Source organism: Daphnia pulex, chromosome 3 (genome assembly GCF_021134715.1).
Source record: "Daphnia pulex isolate KAP4 chromosome 3, ASM2113471v1".
NCBI classification, from domain to species: Eukaryota; Metazoa; Arthropoda; class Branchiopoda; order Diplostraca; family Daphniidae; genus Daphnia; species Daphnia pulex.
Window position 1 is genome coordinate 9,370,790 of NC_060019.1, and position 17,456 is coordinate 9,388,245.

The 17,456-nt window shown below is 38.3% G+C and overlaps 5 protein-coding genes across 10 annotated transcripts in view; 2 read left to right on the forward strand and 3 right to left on the reverse strand.

The window, feature by feature from the left end:
- The window catches only part of LOC124190174 (acidic repeat-containing protein-like), a 5,284-nt gene extending 1,090 nt beyond the window's left edge, over nt 1-4,194 (reverse strand). The window contains exons 1-11 of one of the 4 annotated variants that reach the window (XM_046582747.1): nt 4,056-4,194; nt 3,878-3,982; nt 3,645-3,758; nt 3,431-3,544; nt 3,241-3,354; nt 3,053-3,175; nt 2,751-2,963; nt 2,546-2,687; nt 2,211-2,487; nt 1,084-2,149; nt 798-881 (exon numbers count right to left, since the gene is read on the reverse strand). In XM_046582747.1, the coding sequence (XP_046438703.1) occupies nt 2,072-2,149; nt 2,211-2,487; nt 2,546-2,687; nt 2,751-2,963; nt 3,053-3,175; nt 3,241-3,354; nt 3,431-3,544; nt 3,645-3,758; nt 3,878-3,980 (1,278 nt within the window). In that variant the 5' untranslated portion in view covers nt 3,981-3,982; nt 4,056-4,194 and the 3' untranslated portion in view covers nt 798-881; nt 1,084-2,071. Of the gene's footprint in view, nt 1-797; nt 882-1,083; nt 2,150-2,210; nt 2,488-2,545; nt 2,688-2,750; nt 2,964-3,052; nt 3,176-3,240; nt 3,355-3,430; nt 3,572-3,644; nt 3,759-3,877; nt 3,983-4,055 lie in introns of all 4 variants that reach the window. The other 3 variants (XM_046582745.1, XM_046582743.1, XM_046582744.1) reach the window with 3 other exon arrangements.
- Nucleotides 1-11,528, forward strand: part of LOC124190175 (vesicle-associated membrane protein/synaptobrevin-binding protein-like) — a 22,303-nt gene extending 10,775 nt beyond the window's left edge. The window contains exons 2-7 of the mRNA XM_046582749.1: nt 9,025-9,324; nt 9,653-9,912; nt 9,991-10,108; nt 10,173-10,264; nt 10,329-10,427; nt 10,488-11,528. Of these exons, the coding sequence (XP_046438705.1) occupies nt 9,267-9,324; nt 9,653-9,912; nt 9,991-10,108; nt 10,173-10,264; nt 10,329-10,427; nt 10,488-10,670 (810 nt within the window). The 5' untranslated portion in view covers nt 9,025-9,266 and the 3' untranslated portion in view covers nt 10,671-11,528. The remainder of the gene's footprint in view (nt 1-9,024; nt 9,325-9,652; nt 9,913-9,990; nt 10,109-10,172; nt 10,265-10,328; nt 10,428-10,487) is intronic.
- Nucleotides 4,495-5,732, reverse strand: LOC124190178. The gene is made up of 4 exons (XM_046582753.1): nt 5,610-5,732; nt 5,232-5,541; nt 4,882-5,156; nt 4,495-4,688 (listed from the first exon to the last, which is right to left on the reverse strand). The coding sequence occupies exons 1-4, from the start codon at nt 5,713-5,715 to the stop codon at nt 4,660-4,662; spliced, it is 720 nt and encodes a 239-aa protein (XP_046438709.1). The 5' UTR covers nt 5,716-5,732; the 3' UTR covers nt 4,495-4,659.
- Nucleotides 10,976-12,605, reverse strand: LOC124190179. Its single transcript, XM_046582754.1, has 3 exons — nt 12,457-12,605; nt 12,166-12,278; nt 10,976-12,092 (listed from the first exon to the last, which is right to left on the reverse strand). Exons 2-3 carry the CDS (start codon nt 12,275-12,277, stop codon nt 11,644-11,646), a joined length of 561 nt encoding a protein of 186 aa, XP_046438710.1. The 5' UTR covers nt 12,278; nt 12,457-12,605; the 3' UTR covers nt 10,976-11,643.
- LOC124190172 (sodium-dependent noradrenaline transporter-like) lies at nt 12,550-17,450 on the forward strand. 3 transcript variants are annotated; one of them, XM_046582739.1, is made up of 17 exons: nt 12,561-12,683; nt 13,825-13,886; nt 13,981-14,121; nt 14,186-14,455; nt 14,523-14,586; nt 14,651-14,782; nt 15,087-15,151; nt 15,211-15,291; nt 15,361-15,428; nt 15,491-15,577; nt 15,650-15,842; nt 15,915-16,018; nt 16,089-16,296; nt 16,357-16,488; nt 16,568-16,667; nt 16,726-16,826; nt 16,892-17,450. In XM_046582739.1, the coding sequence occupies exons 1-17, from the start codon at nt 12,647-12,649 to the stop codon at nt 17,342-17,344; spliced, it is 2,298 nt and encodes a 765-aa protein (XP_046438695.1). In that variant the 5' UTR covers nt 12,561-12,646; the 3' UTR covers nt 17,345-17,450. The 3 variants fall into 3 exon arrangements, with proteins under 3 accessions (XP_046438697.1, XP_046438695.1, XP_046438696.1); XM_046582740.1 differs by lacking the exon at nt 12,561-12,683 and having other exon boundaries at nt 13,053-13,886; nt 13,950-14,121; XM_046582741.1 differs by lacking the exons at nt 13,825-13,886; nt 13,981-14,121 and having other exon boundaries at nt 12,550-12,683.
- Nucleotides 17,451-17,456: the final 6 nt, after the last annotated feature.

Genomic DNA, 17,456 nt, shown 5'->3' on the forward strand with positions numbered 1-17,456 from the left:
CGTTCTGAAAAGTGAAATATTTTTTGTTTTGCATACACGCAGAGAAAGTTGGAGAGCCGATGAAGAACTTAGCGCGTGCTAAAACTTGAAAGGTTTATTTTTTTTTATTTTTTTAACGCTTGAAAGAGTCTTGTTGACAGGAGTTGAGAGGGACTGAAGAGAGGTCAGTAATTGCGACTTGTTAACATGGAACCGCTTTGAAGCAGATGATTCGTTGTGTAGGCGATTTGACACACCGAAACAGTTAAAACCAATCTCATTTCTGTGTAGAGCACTTGTAGTTTACGTGCGTGTTTTTAAAAGTTAAGTTACCTAGCTTAGCTACTTGATTCTTCATAATCTTGTCAAGACTTTTGAGACGTGACAGACCTTATAATTCAAGGAAAGTAAACAAATCAAATGCGCATGCAGATACTACGCTGGACTATATCGGCGCCCGTGAAGCTGTAATCTAATCCTCTCTCAGCATGAACCCAACTTGGGAGATAACCCCGGGTGTAAAAGCAATAATAAAAAATTTGTAGCGTGGATACAGATGTTTTCCCTCGATACTTGGTTAAGCGTATAGCACATAACCAAGTGGTGGAGACGAAATACGGGACTCGAATTAAATGTAATAAAGTCTTACACTTCGAATTTCTCTTTCATTTAGGTTAAACGATGTTCGTAATTTTTGTACATTTTGGAAAAATAGGCTGCGTTTTGCGTTACGTTACGTTATGTAAAAGAAAATTGGGGAGAACTGGGGATATTTGTGTGTGGAAAATTTTTTTCAGATCGACAGTAAATATTTGTACCTTTGAATTTTGTTGGGGAACTTTCTTTTTCCGTGTCGGGTGTACCACCACCAATTGTTATTACAGCAGTACTCTCGTTTTGCGCTGGAAATCAAATTATCAAGTAGCCAACGGAGATCAAGTTAAAAAGAATTCTGTTTGCTTTTAATTCGAAATCAATTCAATTCTAAGGCCAAAATCAAGAGGTTTCGAATGTGTTCACGAAGGCTATTAACTGAACAAATCAAAACGATTGTACCGTGGCGACTGAGAAGTGAGCGAATGAAATTCGAAAGAGAATACTCACGATTCCGGAAGGGAGACGTCATTTTTCTGAAGCACGAGTAGTCCAGTAACCAGTGGCCAACTGGCAGACGAAATGTGAAGGATATCTGATGAGGTGGGATGATGTGAACATGATCTTGCTTTATCATCTATCGACTTGGGGTGAACGGATGCGAGCCCATCAAACACATGGGCAGACATTTTCCGTACGGGATGTAGCAACACAGTAGCTTGATCAGCTGTTGCCTCGGCGGCTTTCCAGACCAAGTGGCATCGCGTCACAGTATACCGGTGCATTTGTTAACCAGAGAACATTGATATCTATAGTAATTAGAACTTTTGCATAATGTGAACACGTCTAACAGAAAGGGATGCATCGTACTAAGGTTTTTTTTTTCATGTCCTGATACTTCCGGTTCCGGAATTCCTCCCTTCCAAGAATTTTGCAGTAATATTACACATTTTTTTTATTATTGTGGTTACCCATTTTGTTGCCAATGTGCAAAAACAAATGTTTTTTCACATTGAATTTCATTTGTGATGACGGCAGCAAAAGGAGATCCACTTTTGGCATCGTTAAAAAGACGGAATTCTTTTACCTTTATATCTTGTTACCGGTTGTCGCTGATGAAATAATTTTTCATGGCGTTTTCTTAATGTAATCTAATATTAGATTTACCTGTTTTTGGGTTGAAGCAGTCTTATTTGAAATTACTACAAGTTTTTAATGAATTAAACAATCACACCAAATGTGTTCATTTTGACTTCACATTTTCAATTTAAGGATTTTGGCGCCATAATTTGAATTCGCTTACACACGCGAGTAGCAACGCATTATCCCAACAAAGTTTTTTTTTGTATCATTTTAAGATACATAGTAGTTGGTTAGGAAAAAAATCGCTAATGAGAAACATTTAAAATGAGTAACAGACTATTGTAAGAATGCCAATGGATTTCATGGAAAATAAGATAACAAATAAATAAATTTGTCAAGGATCTTATTATAGAATTTAGACGTTTTCGAATAGCGATAATGGAGCTGATGGATCTCCACTATCTCCAGATGATTCATGATAATCGTACTCATCCTATGAAGAAAAACTCAATTGATGTACATCATTATTTAAGTCAACTGCAGAGCTAACTTACCGTTGTTGTAGCTGTAGAGCTTACACCTGTAGTGATAGGGGAAACTGAAGCAGCTATAGTGTTGCCATTTATTCCACCTTGTGTTGTCGTTTCAATCGTTGTCGGTTCAAGTGATGGCGCTATACTGCTCGTTTTAGTAATATCAAAATCTTCTGTATTCTCAATTACGTCCGGTGCTGCAGGGTAGACTCCGGGAGGAAGAGTTCCTTTTCGCGGACCTGCGAATTCAGTCGTTGAAGAGAGGGGGATTTCATTTGGATTAGCGGTGGATGTTGGTCTGTGAACAGGAGAACGTGTCATAGAAATTAAAGGTATAAATTTATTTCATGCCATACTTTTTTCGTGATGAAGTAGGGATTGAAATAGCGACAATAAGTACGACGATAACAACTATTCCTATTACGAAAAATCTATTTCGTTTGAACCAGTTTATTGCTGGGTTATTTTTGGGTTCGTGTTTGATTTCTCCTAGTTCAACTGTCAAAGAAAGGAGATTCGTCAAGGAGATGTTAGATTAGACTTTTGTTTAATTAGTGCTACTTGAAGTAAATTTCTCGGCAGCTTTCAAATTTGAACTTTCGGTAGCGCTCGCTTGCTTTGCAGACGCTCCGGTATCCAAGTTACTTTTTGCATCGTCAATAATTGCCGTTGATTGAGAGTTGGCATCTTTCTTCAGTTGATTGTCATCTTCAGTATCATTAAATTTCTTATAAGACACAGGTTCTATGGCATTCGCATCTGAAATCACAGCAGCTATAAATGGAGTCATGTTACACAAGTTTTAAATAATGATTGATCACTCTAAATCGATTGTAAACGAACGTAGTAGTATGCGAAAGTACCTTGTGTGTCGCTTTTGTCTGAATCACTTGAACTATCATCATCATCTATTTCGTCTTTAACGGGGTCCTCGTTCAGTTGTTCACAAGGTTGATCGTTCACCACTTCATTTGCAATAGCCAAGTCTTAAAATTCAAGAACAAAAAATTACAATCAGCAGATGTCTAACTGATTTACAAACTAAATTTACCTTTTGTGTCTGTTGGAGAGGAATCACTTGAAATATCGCCATCAACTCCGTCCTTACCGGGATCCGTGTTCAGTTGTTTAATAGGTTGTTCGTTGGCCACGCCATTTACAATATCTAAATCGTAAAGTGTTTCGATAATTCAGGGGAAAATTTGTAATTGGCAGAAATCAAATTAATCTGGAAACTTTACCTTGCGTGTCTGTTTTATGGACATCATTTGAAATACTGCCATCTATTTCGTCCTTTTTGGGATCCGCGTTCACTTGTTTACTAGGTTGTTCGTTCACCACGTCATTTTCAACATCTAAATCGTAAAATTCAACCTCAACCTCTGTTGACAGTATTTCAATCAGTCAGGGGCAGATTTGTAATCGGTTGAAATTATATTGATCTGGAAACTTTACCTTGTGTGTCTGTTTGACGGACATCACTTGGAATATCGTTATCTATTCCTTCCTTTTTGGGATCTGCGTTCAGTTGTTTACTAGGTTGTTCGTTTACCACCTCATCTACAATCGCTGTATCGTAAAAATTCAAGAAGCAAAAACATCATTGACGAGTGTTTAAATGAGTCACCGGTCTATCTGTAACCAGCAAAAATCAAGTTGATCTGCCAAATTGTTAGATACTGAATTACCATCGTAATCTTTGACGGTGAACGATTCCGGCTTTTCAATGTTGGTGTTCTCTTCTGGTTTAAAAAACAGTTCGGACACATAATACCCTTTCTTTTTCCCCATGGCTTAAAACAAATATTTTATTTTAGATATTTATTTATACTTAAACGAATTCGTTTGTTGTCAAGTCGTGAATACCTGTTAAGATTTTTTTTTTAGTGGAGTGTTAAATAAACAACTAGTCGACTCGTAGCTCAATCACTATTTAGACAGGGTAACGTTTTGAAGGTTTATTTGTAGATCGTTGCTCATTGGCGACACAGACCGCTTTTCTTGGGGTGTCAAATTTCCAGGATACTTGTGTAAATGGATGTGGTTTTAGTTATCTGATTTTAGATTTCGAGCCTTGAGAAACTGTCAAGAAACGAGCGTTGCACAATATTTGCCTTTTTGTGACCCCCTCTGTGTTTGAATTATCTGGCAGTTGGGAAACTGTTGACTTCCGCGACCACTTGACGAGCTTCTTATTTTTCTAATTTTTTTTTTTTTTGCAATATATTTTAACTGTAGTAAATAACATTTCATTCACATGCATTTGCATTTATTTTATTGATGAAGAAATACGAGAGATTGGTAATAAAATGGTTAAATACAATTTATTGAATCTTTCGTTTGTAATGAGCTTTACACACTGTTTCAAAGAAATAAGCTGTTACGTGATTATCGTGGAAGCAGATTTTATCGTCCGTTTTGGCGTCAAAGATTGGCAATTTTTTTTAAGTGAACGAGAACGGATATTCCATCAGTTAATTTCGACTGCCTTCGCTATATCTGTCGCAAACAAATCAAATTCCAGTTTAGCCCAGGGGTTGGCAATCGATCTGATTCTCAAGAAGCGCGTAAACTAAACAGCACATCGTATGTATAATAAGATTGCAAGGAAATCGTCTAAAGTTATCAATCTCTAAAACATGCGCCGTTCTACAGCACAGAGTATAAACTTTATTTCAGAACAATTTCCTACCGTCGTCGTCATCGATTTCGTCTGAAATCTCCTCTTCAGATTCAGAGTCTTCGTCCTCCGCAATCCTTAGATTTTCACCGGTCTTATTGATCGGAGACTTTTGCAAGATAATTTGGCAATTGTTGCAACTGGAACCTTTCATCTGATAACTTGTCCCTTTCAAAGAGAAACTTTCCCTGGTCATGGACCTTATTGTAGTCGTTCCGGTCAGATGGCTGGGCACGGAAGAACTTTTTCCCGAGTCCCTTTCTTCATCCACCGTTAACCCATGCTCTCTAAGCGTGAACAAAAGTTGGACTCCTTTTTATTTTCCAGCTGCGCATTTGTACAGCAGCAAAAGTTATTCTTACGTGAACTCAAAGGTTGCTCTAAATAATGTGTCGCATGGAATGGCTCGGCTTTGACCAGTTTGCGGTGCATCCGTAGAACACGGCTCCGGTTTCGTATTGACATGTTGGCCCGTCAATAAGTCGACGGCCGTGGAAATGGTGCGGAGGCTGTCGCGATTGCTCAAGTGGATCGACACACTTAACCATATGATGACACCAATCAAAACGAAGATTACCAGGAACAAGGCGGCAACCAGTTGGATCAATAAATTCTCTCGCAATTCCGGAAACCATTTCAGTCGATTCGACGGTCCGCTCTTTTCGACATTAACTAAGAATTCAATAAATTTAGTCAAGCCATAAGACGAATTCACTGTTAAAACATTCAAATCAACCTACTGAGAGTTTCTCCGTGATGATTATCAGATAGAACGACAACACTCAGTCGATTGCTATCGTGCTGCTCCTGTTTGCCCGAAACATCGTAACTTCCTTTCTTCCACATTCCCCTGCGGTCTACAAAAGAAAAACATGTCCATTGCGCTCACGCCAAGGTAGAGTCAGCCAGCAGAATAGTACGTGATCTGGAATCCGGCATGTATCGCTTTAGAGTGTAGTCGACGTGTTCCGGAATACGTTAAAGCGCTGTATAGGACACTGTTGTTCAAAACTCATCGCAAATTCAGCATTTTTTTTAGTTGGAAAGCATTTGTGTGCCAGCGCGTTGACAAATTTCATATCTCTCCACGATATTCTCTGTGTAACGTTGACTTGAGCCCCTCTACATGAAATCAATGGCGTCGGATTTAATTGATGAGCTCTATGCACGCATTTTCTGGGGTTCGTTAAACGCGTCCTTTATATAGGCGTGCCGTCCATTGAGTGGACGAGCTGAAAGCCTCGACTCAACAAGGGTGTGGCTGTTTGCTGAAGCTCCGCTGTTTTATTGCTCCATACCCCGCAACTTTCGAAACGACCTGGGCTTTTGTTTTGAACGACTCTATCTACGGTTACTATACAGACAGCCGTGATCCATTTATCATAATTTACTTATCTAAAGTAATGGTCAGTCCTTTTTTCGTCGGAGAAGCCATCCCATGACGCAACTGCCGTTTTGTTCGACGCAGCAGATATATAAGACCCGTACCGGGTGCAGCAGAGATGAAATAAATTGGGTCGCAGTTGCTTATTGTTGATTCATTCTATACAATATTTGCAAAGTAGTTGCAGACAGCTGACGAGATAGAATTTTTATTTGTTCTCGTTACAAATTATACTACCGCGGTTTCGGGCAATTCAGCTCGTGGGTTTTTTTTCCACATGCGTCATCTTCTATATTATGTGGAACATGCCCCGTTCAAGTTGTCTGCTGATCCGGAAAGTCGAAAATATCAAAAAAAATGTGAACGTCCAGTGTCCCAGTTTTTGTGCCCTGGTCTAGAATGCAGCTAATAAATGAGAAATTTGGAGCATTTTTATTTTTGCGACAGACGTGTCATTTCAAACGAAAGTAGACCGGACTCGCACGCATCTGGTGTAATCTAGCCGTTTTCGGCGTATTATCTGCAGGGAATCACTTTGTCTGTTTTCACTGTTTGCCAATATTAGAACCAAATGGTCAATGTATTTTTGGGTTTTAGGTTAATAAGGGTTAGACAAACTATCGACGGTACACGTCTAGAAGCATATGGCAAATATCTTGTAGGTAAATAACGTGCCATATTGTTTTTAAACAGGCAAATTATTCTTGTTTATTTTAGTCCAGCTATAGATAGGAATTTTGAAAACGTTCAAAAACATTAGATCTGGTCCGTCGCCCACAAGGTTCATTTTGCGTTGGAGCACTGTAGCTACTCGTCTTAAAAACCGCAAACCACATAATCAACGGAATAACTGGGGAGAGAGAGAGAGAGAAAGCTGCTACTTACAGCACTTGTTTTCATTTTAAATTTGTATAAGGAACGACTTGTTTCATGTGTAGGAGCAGCCGGCAAAATGCCGCCGTGACGAAAGAGCTTTTTTCATATTATTAACTGTTAAAAGGACCATATTCCGCTGTTTTTCAAAGGTAAATATTGAGACGATAAGGAAGAAGAAAAAACAAAAACTCGATAAGGCATTGACTGTTTGTCCAGCAGTTCCTGCTTCGTGCAGTGTGGCCGGTATTGAGCGGGAAAATGCGGATAGTCAGCTGAGGAGGATGTATACTAGTATACACAAAGGTAAAATAGGAAGGCTGATTTGCTGTTGCTTTGCAAGCTCAAACTAGATACGCCCTACTTCCTTCATATTTGTTCATTCACTTGCTATTGGGAACAAGTAGAATTGGGCGGAGTGAACTGGAAAGTTTTGTGTGATTTTTTACGGATCTTTTCTAAGGTATTAAAAAGTTGTGGCTTGATCGCGAGTGACAAAAGTGAAGACTACGCGACGTTTTCCCTCCTATTTCTTGAGCTGTATGACAACTCGAGTGTGTTTATCGATCGACGCCCGCCGCCGCACATAATTTAATAACGAGAACGAGTTGTAGCTTGTTAACGCAAACAACCCCGAAATTCCCCTCACTTATTCAGAGAGATACACCTCGTTTTCTTGGAAGAAATGCGTATGGCATTCAGTCATTGATTTTCCTTTTCAATGGCGTTCTTATACCTTGTGCTAGATGCGCATCGCTCCGTTATTCACTCTTGTGTCATTTAAAATTGCTGTGCCAAATTATTGCGCTTCCTTGCTCATGTTAAAAATATTCGTCGCTATTGATCAAAGTTTTGAATTATACAATAAGGTGAAGCGTTTCTATGGGCTCCCATTGAAGTTTTGACTTTGAAGTTGATGAAATTCCAAATTTAACAATAACAACAGCGTAAAATAGCTATCGCATGATGGCACTACTTCTGCGAAAAGAGCCTTCGTTATCAACAATTTACAATTACCAACGTCAGGGTGGGTCTTTTAATATCGCCTTGCGCAAGGTTGTTGTTTCACTACCGACATTTTTCTCGTTGTTTGCTCCGCTCAAACTAGCGCCAAGTCTGAATTTCTCCAGTCTCCTCAGGGAAAAAAAGTTTTGAATTCTATTTTCACTGCTACCTAGTAGTAATGTTTGCAGTAAAGCCCACTCGGTCACACTGGGAACTATTCTTATGTTTGTAGTACTTGGAGACGTTTAAAAAGAGTTCCGGCAACCTTTCCATCTCATGTTTATCTGTCAATCGATACATTGCGGGTTGCGGAACCCCATTTTAAACACGTAAGCTCAAAGTGTGAATCAGCTTATATAAGAGAGGAGCAGCAAAGCTGTCACTGTCCGAACCAGACATAGACTTATTGATTATCAATTGCTGTTGATTAGCTCTAGTATTGTAGATGAAAATAAGCGTTTCGTACAATTCCTGCAATATCGATTTTTAGACCTGAAAAGCATTTTAGACGTAAACACTCCATAGTTTTTAAGAATGAGTCCCCTAGTGACTAATAATAGATGCATTGTTAATATAAACGGTTCTTATCTATCCCACGAAGTGTTGTCATAATCGTGTGGATCACAAGATTGCATAATATGTAAAATAAACACGCCACTGCTGTCATCGGGCCCGTTCATAAGATATATCCAAATTGGTTTTTTGTATACTACTACACATGCAAACATTATAACAAGCTTGATTGATATTAAAAAATAAAATATATGTGCCATATTACTACATGCAATTGGCAAAAGCCATTCATTCGTAGTAAGCAGAAATCCCCAAATTCCGCGATATCCGAGATGTGCTTCCGCCAGTTTCTAATACCCCTTTTTTTCTTGTCTACCCAGAATCGGAGAAAATGTTTACTGTGTCAAGTTGGTAATTTGCCAGTTCGAGATCGTCACGGACGTCCAACATTCTCGCCTGAAGCCAGAGCGACGTTTCTTTCGAACGGAGCCTTTACGTCGGTGTGGCAACAACGCGAGCTCAGAAAAATCCAATGGCCCAATGGTGAATTCAGCCGTTGTAGAAGAGTCTTGAATAAAATCATCCCAAATTTAATCACCCTCACAATACATAGGAGTGCGTCATGTCGAAAGCCGAGGCTATTCTGAAAATCGAGCCGGAAAATGAGCTACGATTTCGAGGTAAATTCAAGAGTCTAAATAAAGGTTTACTCATCATGTATGCTCGCCAAACGAAGCTATCTTTAAAGTCTGCTCAACGTGTCAAACCTCCCGTCCCCTGATATTGTTATTACCCCACTCTTGATTCATCTGATTTTGAAAAAATTTAAGACAAGAAAACGAGCATTCAAAGCTGTTTAACATTCTTCACAGTAGATAGAATTCATTTTTTTTGTTCAATTTTTTTATGCAATCAATCACTGATAAGACTGGAACTAATCGTCTCCATTGCTAAGAATGGGAAAATACTTGTTGTGAGAATCTCTGAGATAATTATTTGTTTTTGTAGGACCATTCAAAGAGCCAGTCTCTGTGGTGATGAAACTATCCAACAATGTGGAGAAAAAAGTCTGCTTTAAGGTGAAAACCACTGCTCCCAAACGTTACTGTGTGAAACCCACAACAGGAGTCATAGGCGCAAAGGAAACTGTCACAATTCTAGTCACTCTCCAGCCATTTGATCCTAATGACCCTAATGAAAAGGGGAAGCACAAGTTCCAAGTTTTATCTGTGCTGGCACCTGAAGCGGACTTCAATATTGAAACCTTGGTAAGTTTATTTCCTGTATGAAAATCATTACTGTTTAATCAAATTAACTAATTAATTTTTTGTTTTAACTTGTAATAGTGGAAAGAAAGTAATCTTGAAATCAATGACTGGAAACTCAAATGTGTGCTTGAAATACCAGATGAGGGATCTACTGCTGCAGCACCTGCAACGACTGTGACAACTTTGACAAGTTCAGGTATTCACCACATTCAGGGATGAGAAGGCACAATGTTCATTTATCTTGTGTTATTGAATTATAGCTGTTGCTCCAGTGACATCAGCACCCCCAGCTGCTCCGTCAATCAAAATGGACGAAAAACCGTCAAAAGATGTCTCAATTCAAAAAGAACGAGTATGTTGTTGTACAGTAGTGTATTCAGTCAAATTAATTCAATCACATTGTATCGTTATTCCAGGTGAGTAGTTTGGAACTTGAACTGCGTAAGGCTTCAGACGAGATTGCACAACTTAGAGAAGAGCTTAGTGCGATGTCCAATGAAAATATGCAATTAAAAGTACGCCTATATTATTTCATGTTTAGGGTAACTTGTTTAAACATAATTTTTTTTTCACAGGAGGAAGGATTGCGGCTAAGACGCAGCAATGTATCTGGAACAGATTCAGCAGGTTTCAAGCCAGAGATGCCTCCTCCAATCCTCCACCAATCGGATTCAGTTGCGACACTCTCGTCTCCAAATATTCTGTACATTGTGGCTGCTCTTTTACTGGGTATCATAATTGCAAAGCTCTTCTTCTAAGAAAAGGAACAGTACCGAGAGGAGGTATATTGAACTACTTTCGTCCACCCGATACCCTAAACGATTGAGAGTAGGGCCAAAATACCTCTTCGTTTGAAGTCTCCTTCATGTTTTCTGACGAATATTCTCCGCCTTTTTTTTTTCTGTCATTCTGCGCTCTGCAAAATTTTCAACTAGGAAAAAAATACCCATGGATTTTTCTTCATGTAAACTTAAAGATTGCGCAACTGCCCACAACCGAACAGCTCAGATTTGTCGTTTAATTTACCAATCGCGCAGGAAGCTGTGGGTTTTTGCACGGGGCGCCAAGAAAGATAGCTAGATAGTTGTGTCTCTCCCAGATTTTGATGGTTGGTAGTTATGTAACAGTTGGCTTAGAGTTTAGTTGTCCCCGTTAACAATTCCCCTTTTTTCCTTCCTTTTGTATTTTTCTATTCCTTTCTCTTAACAAGAAGTCCACACAACTTTACTGGAAAATATTACTTTGGTTCAATTATTTAACAGTTTTGTCAGGCAGTCGTTCAATATATATAAACAATTATCCAAACTCGTGTTTTCTAAAGCGAAAGAAAATCTCTTTCTCTTTTCCAACGTCCTTGATTTCTGTTCTCATTTATTGTGCCGGGTTGTCTTGCTTGATCATAATTTTGTCTAATTTCCAGCGGCCTAATAACAACCTTCTGTCTACCGAGTTTAATATCCCCGATTTCCTTTTATTTTCCGTAATAATTTCCTTCCTGGAAAGTTTGTTGGCATGTTTGAACGAGATGAAAATATTAGTTGTGCAGCATATGTACCCCGTATGATAATTCTTGATTTCCTCCTTTCTGGGCCAATAAAGCTAAATAAGAAACCCAATAACCGAAATGGCGAAATATTTTTTTCCTTAAACAAAAATGGCTTGTAATTTCCTTCTGAGTACTCTTTATCATCGTACAAAAAAACACACATTTATTACAGAAACAAAATTGAATTAGTCTTCTTCGGAATCACTTTCATAACTGTCTGGAACACCGAAACCAACGACTTTGAGCATATCCAGTACCTTGGAAATAAGTTTAACAGAAGACGAAAGTAAACTGACTGATGATGACATGAGATCGACAAACTGTTGATGCAATTTTCCGATATCTTTGGCAATTTTGCGTGACATGTAAGCATCGTCACACAGTGCAACTTCAGCATCTCCACATTTTCTTATTTTGCTAAACATTGTACGCCAAACGGGATCCACGACAATATTCCTCTTGATTAACGCCTTCCATATTCTTTCGTTCTTCAAGATTTCACACCACTCAGACGACACACTTTCGGCATTCGATAGACTTTTGTAATCCAAATAGCTGAAAATGTGCTCGACTATGTGGCTAACTCCATTACTCGATAAACGTCTGATGATATCACGATCTTCCACGGTTGGTTCTTTAATTTTTTTAAAACATTTGTTAGTTAGATGACTTTTGTGGCTGTTCCAAATTCAAGAATAGTTTATTACCTGTGCTAGTTATTTTCCATTTTTTCAAAGGCTGAAATCTTTTCCTTTCTTTCGAGATTGTCCTTCTTCGTTTTCTATTGACGATCAAATTCATATTGTCTACTGTTGGCATCCTGTAAAGTCACAGTTTAACAAATTAATTTGGTGTTTTTGCAATAGATTTCACGAGGAGAAACTGAAAGGCAAGGCAAAAAATTCGAAACAATCGTCTGCAAACACTTGGCTAGAATAGAAAAACTTGCATTTTGTTTCAACCAAAAAACTTAAAGTATTGAAGACAGTGTCACTCACGTATATTAGCAAAAAGTCTTAAGTCTTTCGTAGGAGAGACACAGTAGTAGCCAGTAGTAGCCCAGCAGTAGGTCGAGAACGAATGCACGTGTTGTTGGGACAAGTTTAGTAGACGAATGTAGACGATACAGTGAAATAAGACCCGACCTTGGATCGGGCTGTACTGCTAGCAACTAAATAACTGAAGAAAATGTTTCGGTTACTACTAAAGAATGGCGAATTTCATGGTAAATAACCTTTTTTTTTTATTACTCATTTACTTTAAGGAAGAAAATAGTTGTTCGTCGTCGTTACGACGATTATGAAAGGAAGGATGGGGTTTTGGAGAAATATATATCGCCCTGAAGGGCTGAATCACTTAGTCAACTATTATTATTGATCTTGAATTTGTTGTAATGTTATTTGTAATTATGTGTCAATACTAAGAAAGTGAAGCCAGGTGGCCGAGTGGAATGAAATATCATTATGTCGAAGCACTTAACGTTTGAAGTGTGACGTCATCAATGCATGTGTTATGGGTATTGACTATATTGAGTATGACGCCTCTTTTTCAGTTAAGTACGCGTCATCATTTATCGATTTTCAATTATCGATCATTGTGAATGACATCATTTCAAATTGTAGAGGCTAACTTTCCTCATTTCAGTTTTAGGTGTCGCTAGATGGAAAATAATTGCGTAAAATGTTACGCAAGAAAGTAAACCAAACCAAGATTTTTCCTTTTTTTAGTAGGTATGGAAACTACCCCCGAATCATTGGCGATTTGTCTTATTTATGTGCTGATTGGTTACACAACAGAAGCTTCCAGTATTTTCCAGAACTGCCTAATTGTTTCAAAATCCGGCTTAGAAAACGTTAGATTCTTGAGTACGATGACTGTTACAGTGTTATACGTCATGTAATCCAGATTTAAGCTCCTGCTCTTACATTCTTTTATGAGTCGAAAATGTGATAAGAAAAAAGATAAGCGATTGCAACGTGCGCGTTGCTCCACGATTCACTGACGTTTAAGATCTAGTGCCGTTTAAGTTTTCCGTTTCTCCGATCCGATTATTTAGTTGTCCACAACATTCCTATATAGATTTTACACATTGTAAAGTCTCTAATTCTAATCCAGTTAAAAGATTTGTTATATAGAATTCTATAACCCGCCTCCCTACAATATTTTAATAGCGCCTTTGGGATTTTATTGCTATTTCCTTCTTGCAACGCTTGACTCTTCGATCCAACGATTCCGCCCGTTGTCTTGGTGATTCCATTGAAACCCGGTGCCCAAAATTGTGCGTTTCTTCATTAACTTACCGGCCTCCACTTTGGCGGAGGGAAATCCGATCTATGCGGTGTTTTTCTAAAATTCAATTGTTTTAGAAATCCTAATCATGGGGAAGATCAAGCAGCCGGCTGAAGTGGCAGATACAATAAGTAGTGAGGTATAAGTAGAATGGTTTTGGTTCTTGCATCGATTTATTGTTGGATTTGTTGCTTGGTTTCAGCTCAACTCAACTTGTTTTGACTGTGTATCAGGTTCAGGTAACAAGCCTTTCCTTCAGTTTGGAATCGGGTGATGTCATTAATGTCGGATTTGAAGGCAACGTTGATCCGATAAAGGATCGGATACCAAGGGATTCACATGTGACTCGGCAAAGAATGAGTAGCGTGATAGAAGTGTGTATTTTAGATCAGTGTGTGTGTGTAATACATCAAATCAATATTTCATCTTTTTGTACAGCCTTTCGAAGTCGCCTCTTTACCCTTGGGGTTGGCAGAGGATGGTGATTCGATCTCAAGATCGCCGCTGTCTCTTCGCCAGCGGAGTGAAGCAGAACGAGTATTCCTGTCATCCCACAGGCCCATGACGAGCTTAAGGCCAAGTAGTGTAGCTGCTATTTCCAACGCTCCCGAATTTTCCTCGTCCAATGATTTGACACCACTCAGCGTCATAACATTCAAGGAAGAAAAATCTCAAAGAAATATTTGGTTGGATAATGCAGGTCTCATGGTACGTAAATCGTTTAAAAATCACTTGATACTTAATTAACATCAATTGACATTTTTGACATTTTCAGGCTATGAGCCTTGCACTGTGTAACATTTGGAGATTGCCAACATTCATATACTTTAATAATTCAGGTAAAAAATCAATTTCGATTCTAGTTTGTAAGCATTTAATCATCGGATTTCTATTGGACTGCAGGCGAAGCGTTTATTGCTTACATCATTTTGATGGTCTTTGTTGGATTACCGTTATTTGTGTTGGAATTATCCTTAGGCCAATTTGGACAAACTGGAGTCATAAAATTGTGGAGAGCCGTCCCTTTCTTTAAAGGTTGATAATCCTATTATTTTACCTTCAGTTTAAGACTTGTGAACTTTTCGTTGTATTACCATGGATGAGTGATAGTATGGCCTTGGCCTATCTAGATAAGGCCGGCTTGTATTAAGTCAGGTCCAAGTGCCTTTTTTTATGAACATTGAAATCCTATTTCGTCATTATTGCAAAATTATTCTTGAATTTCACGTCCAACGACAAATTTAGATTTTTCCAGTGTATATTTGAGTTGACTGTAAAGAATTATTAATCTAAGTTCAGCAGCTCTTTTTACTGATTTTAAAATTTTTATGTTCACCAGGAATAGGTGTTGCGCAAATGATTGCCGGTCTTTATCAAGCGTCCTACATTCCAACTCTCATAACGGTATTTTTGAATGTTTGAAATGTTTAAAAGTTATTCGTTTAACCCGAAGATTCTTTTAGTGGGCCTTTCAGTCTGGTATTCTCGGATTTGGCGGCTGGAATGGATGCGAATCTTCAAGTCAAAATCTTACTGCTTGTTTGGTATAAGAAGTAAAAAAGGATTTTTAAAAAGGCAAGCTGATTTTTACTTTTCTAATGCTCCTTCTTTAGTGCCAAGAGCCTGGAAGTACAGATTGCAGTCTGTATGGGGTTATTTCCGAAGAAGAATTCTGTTTCGCGTAAGATTTAAAATAATGAGGTTAAAATTTAAATGATAGACTGATTTTAAATCATTTAATAGGAGTGATGTTCTTTATAAATATAATGGACATATCAATTACAAAATGCTACCTATGCTGGCAGCGGTCTTGATACTCGTTGCCCTATGGTGAGTAATTTTATACGACCCATTTTTTTTAAATAGAAAGTTGGGATAACATAACCTTTTGTTAACGTAAAGTATATCTTTCGGAGCCAAAGTAATGAAAATCATCCTAACGCTGTCCGGCGTCATCTGCGCTATTCTACTCAGCGTTGCGCTTGCTTTAGCTTTATCTCATCCAAACAATTCCCAAACGAATTCAAACAATACAGCACAGATAGGCATTAACTTACTTGCCCCTACTGAGCCATGGGGATTTGGACGCGGAGAAGTACTACGCAGCATCACTAAACCCATAAAATTCTTTATTTTATGACTTTCTTTTGATGGTTTTCTTTTTAAGGTCTGGTACGGCGCTATGGTACAGGTCATATTTTCATTGGCAATCGGTTTTGGTACGCTTCCTTCTCTGTCATCTTCTACCTATTTCAGTCGAAATACTATCAGGTATTTGCTTTTGAAACTTTGTCTTTTTGATGAGTTAATGGTAACTCTAAACCTTCTTTCTACAACTTAGAGATGGCATTTTAATTTGGCTTATTAACATACTCTTTGCTGTACTTTCCGTAATTACCACATTCGCTTGGATTGGTATTTCGGGTCTACATGCTAAGGATGTAGTCCAACCGAATGCCTTCATCTACTTTATCTACTATAACATTTGTAATTCGCTATGGGCCGGTCTTGCTTTTGGACTAATCTTTCTTTCTGGATTGAACAGCATGGTAAAAGAGAAATCAAATTGTTACTATGACGTGTAAATATATATTGTTTTCGATTTATAGCTGCCTCTTATGTACGCCATTATTCAAAATCTTTATGAGAATTTCCCGGTTCTCGAGCAACGCTATCAAAAGTTGACTTACTGCTTGCTATTCATCGCTGTTTGGCTCATCAATATTCCTGGCCTCATTCCGGTGCTTTATTTATTCTCACGTCATTTATCTCTCCGTGTTTATGGTAGTAACTGACAGTATTTTATCTTCCCTTTCTAAGGCTGGAAATGAAGTCGTAACGATGTGGGATCATTACGCTGCAGGAGGCACTGTACTTACCTGTTTAATTATTCATCTAATTGGATGGCTGTGGGTCTATGGTAAGATTAATGCAAGTATCCCCTAAAGGTATTATTTTGAAACATTTATTTGTAATAGGCGGGAAGAATTTGAAGCGGGATTTTGAATTCATGATTAACCGATCTATAAACTCTTTCTGGAACGTATCTTGGAGTTATGTCACCATCATTGTTCTCGTCGTAAGTGACTTTGTGTTCTATTATTCTCTTTACATTACCCTATATAATTGGCGGATAAATTTTAGATTGCAGAACTCTGGGGATTCCTTGGTGTGCCATTAGATGGAACTACAGATTGTCTTTATCCTATTTGGATGGTGGCAACTGGGTGGTCCTTTTACCTCTTAGCTTTGGCTGTAGCTTGTGCTGTCGCCATCAAGACTGTGGTTCAGGAAACTGAATATGAATTGATCAAAAAGTTAACCAACTCGATGAAAGCTGATAGGCATTGGGGTCCGATAGATCCCCTTCTTCATTTCCATTGGAAAAGATCTATAGAATCGCCATCTGGACCAGTTCCTTATTCTATGGACACAATTTCGCGCCGATTGAAAGTGGAAGATGAACAGAAAATTGAAACAGACATCTCTTTGTTTGATCAGAATTCCATGCCTAAAAGTCATCGGGGTAGTATAACTATGGTTCGATTGCCTCATTATGAAAGGCACTATGACGAAAATGGCCTCACGATCGAATAATATAGAATTGCATCTACTTGTTTTTGTTGAAATGCTTTCTTGAGATCATGAATGTAAAATACCGATAAAAAAAATATATCGCGCCCTAAATACAAATTTAAATTTTCGCTTT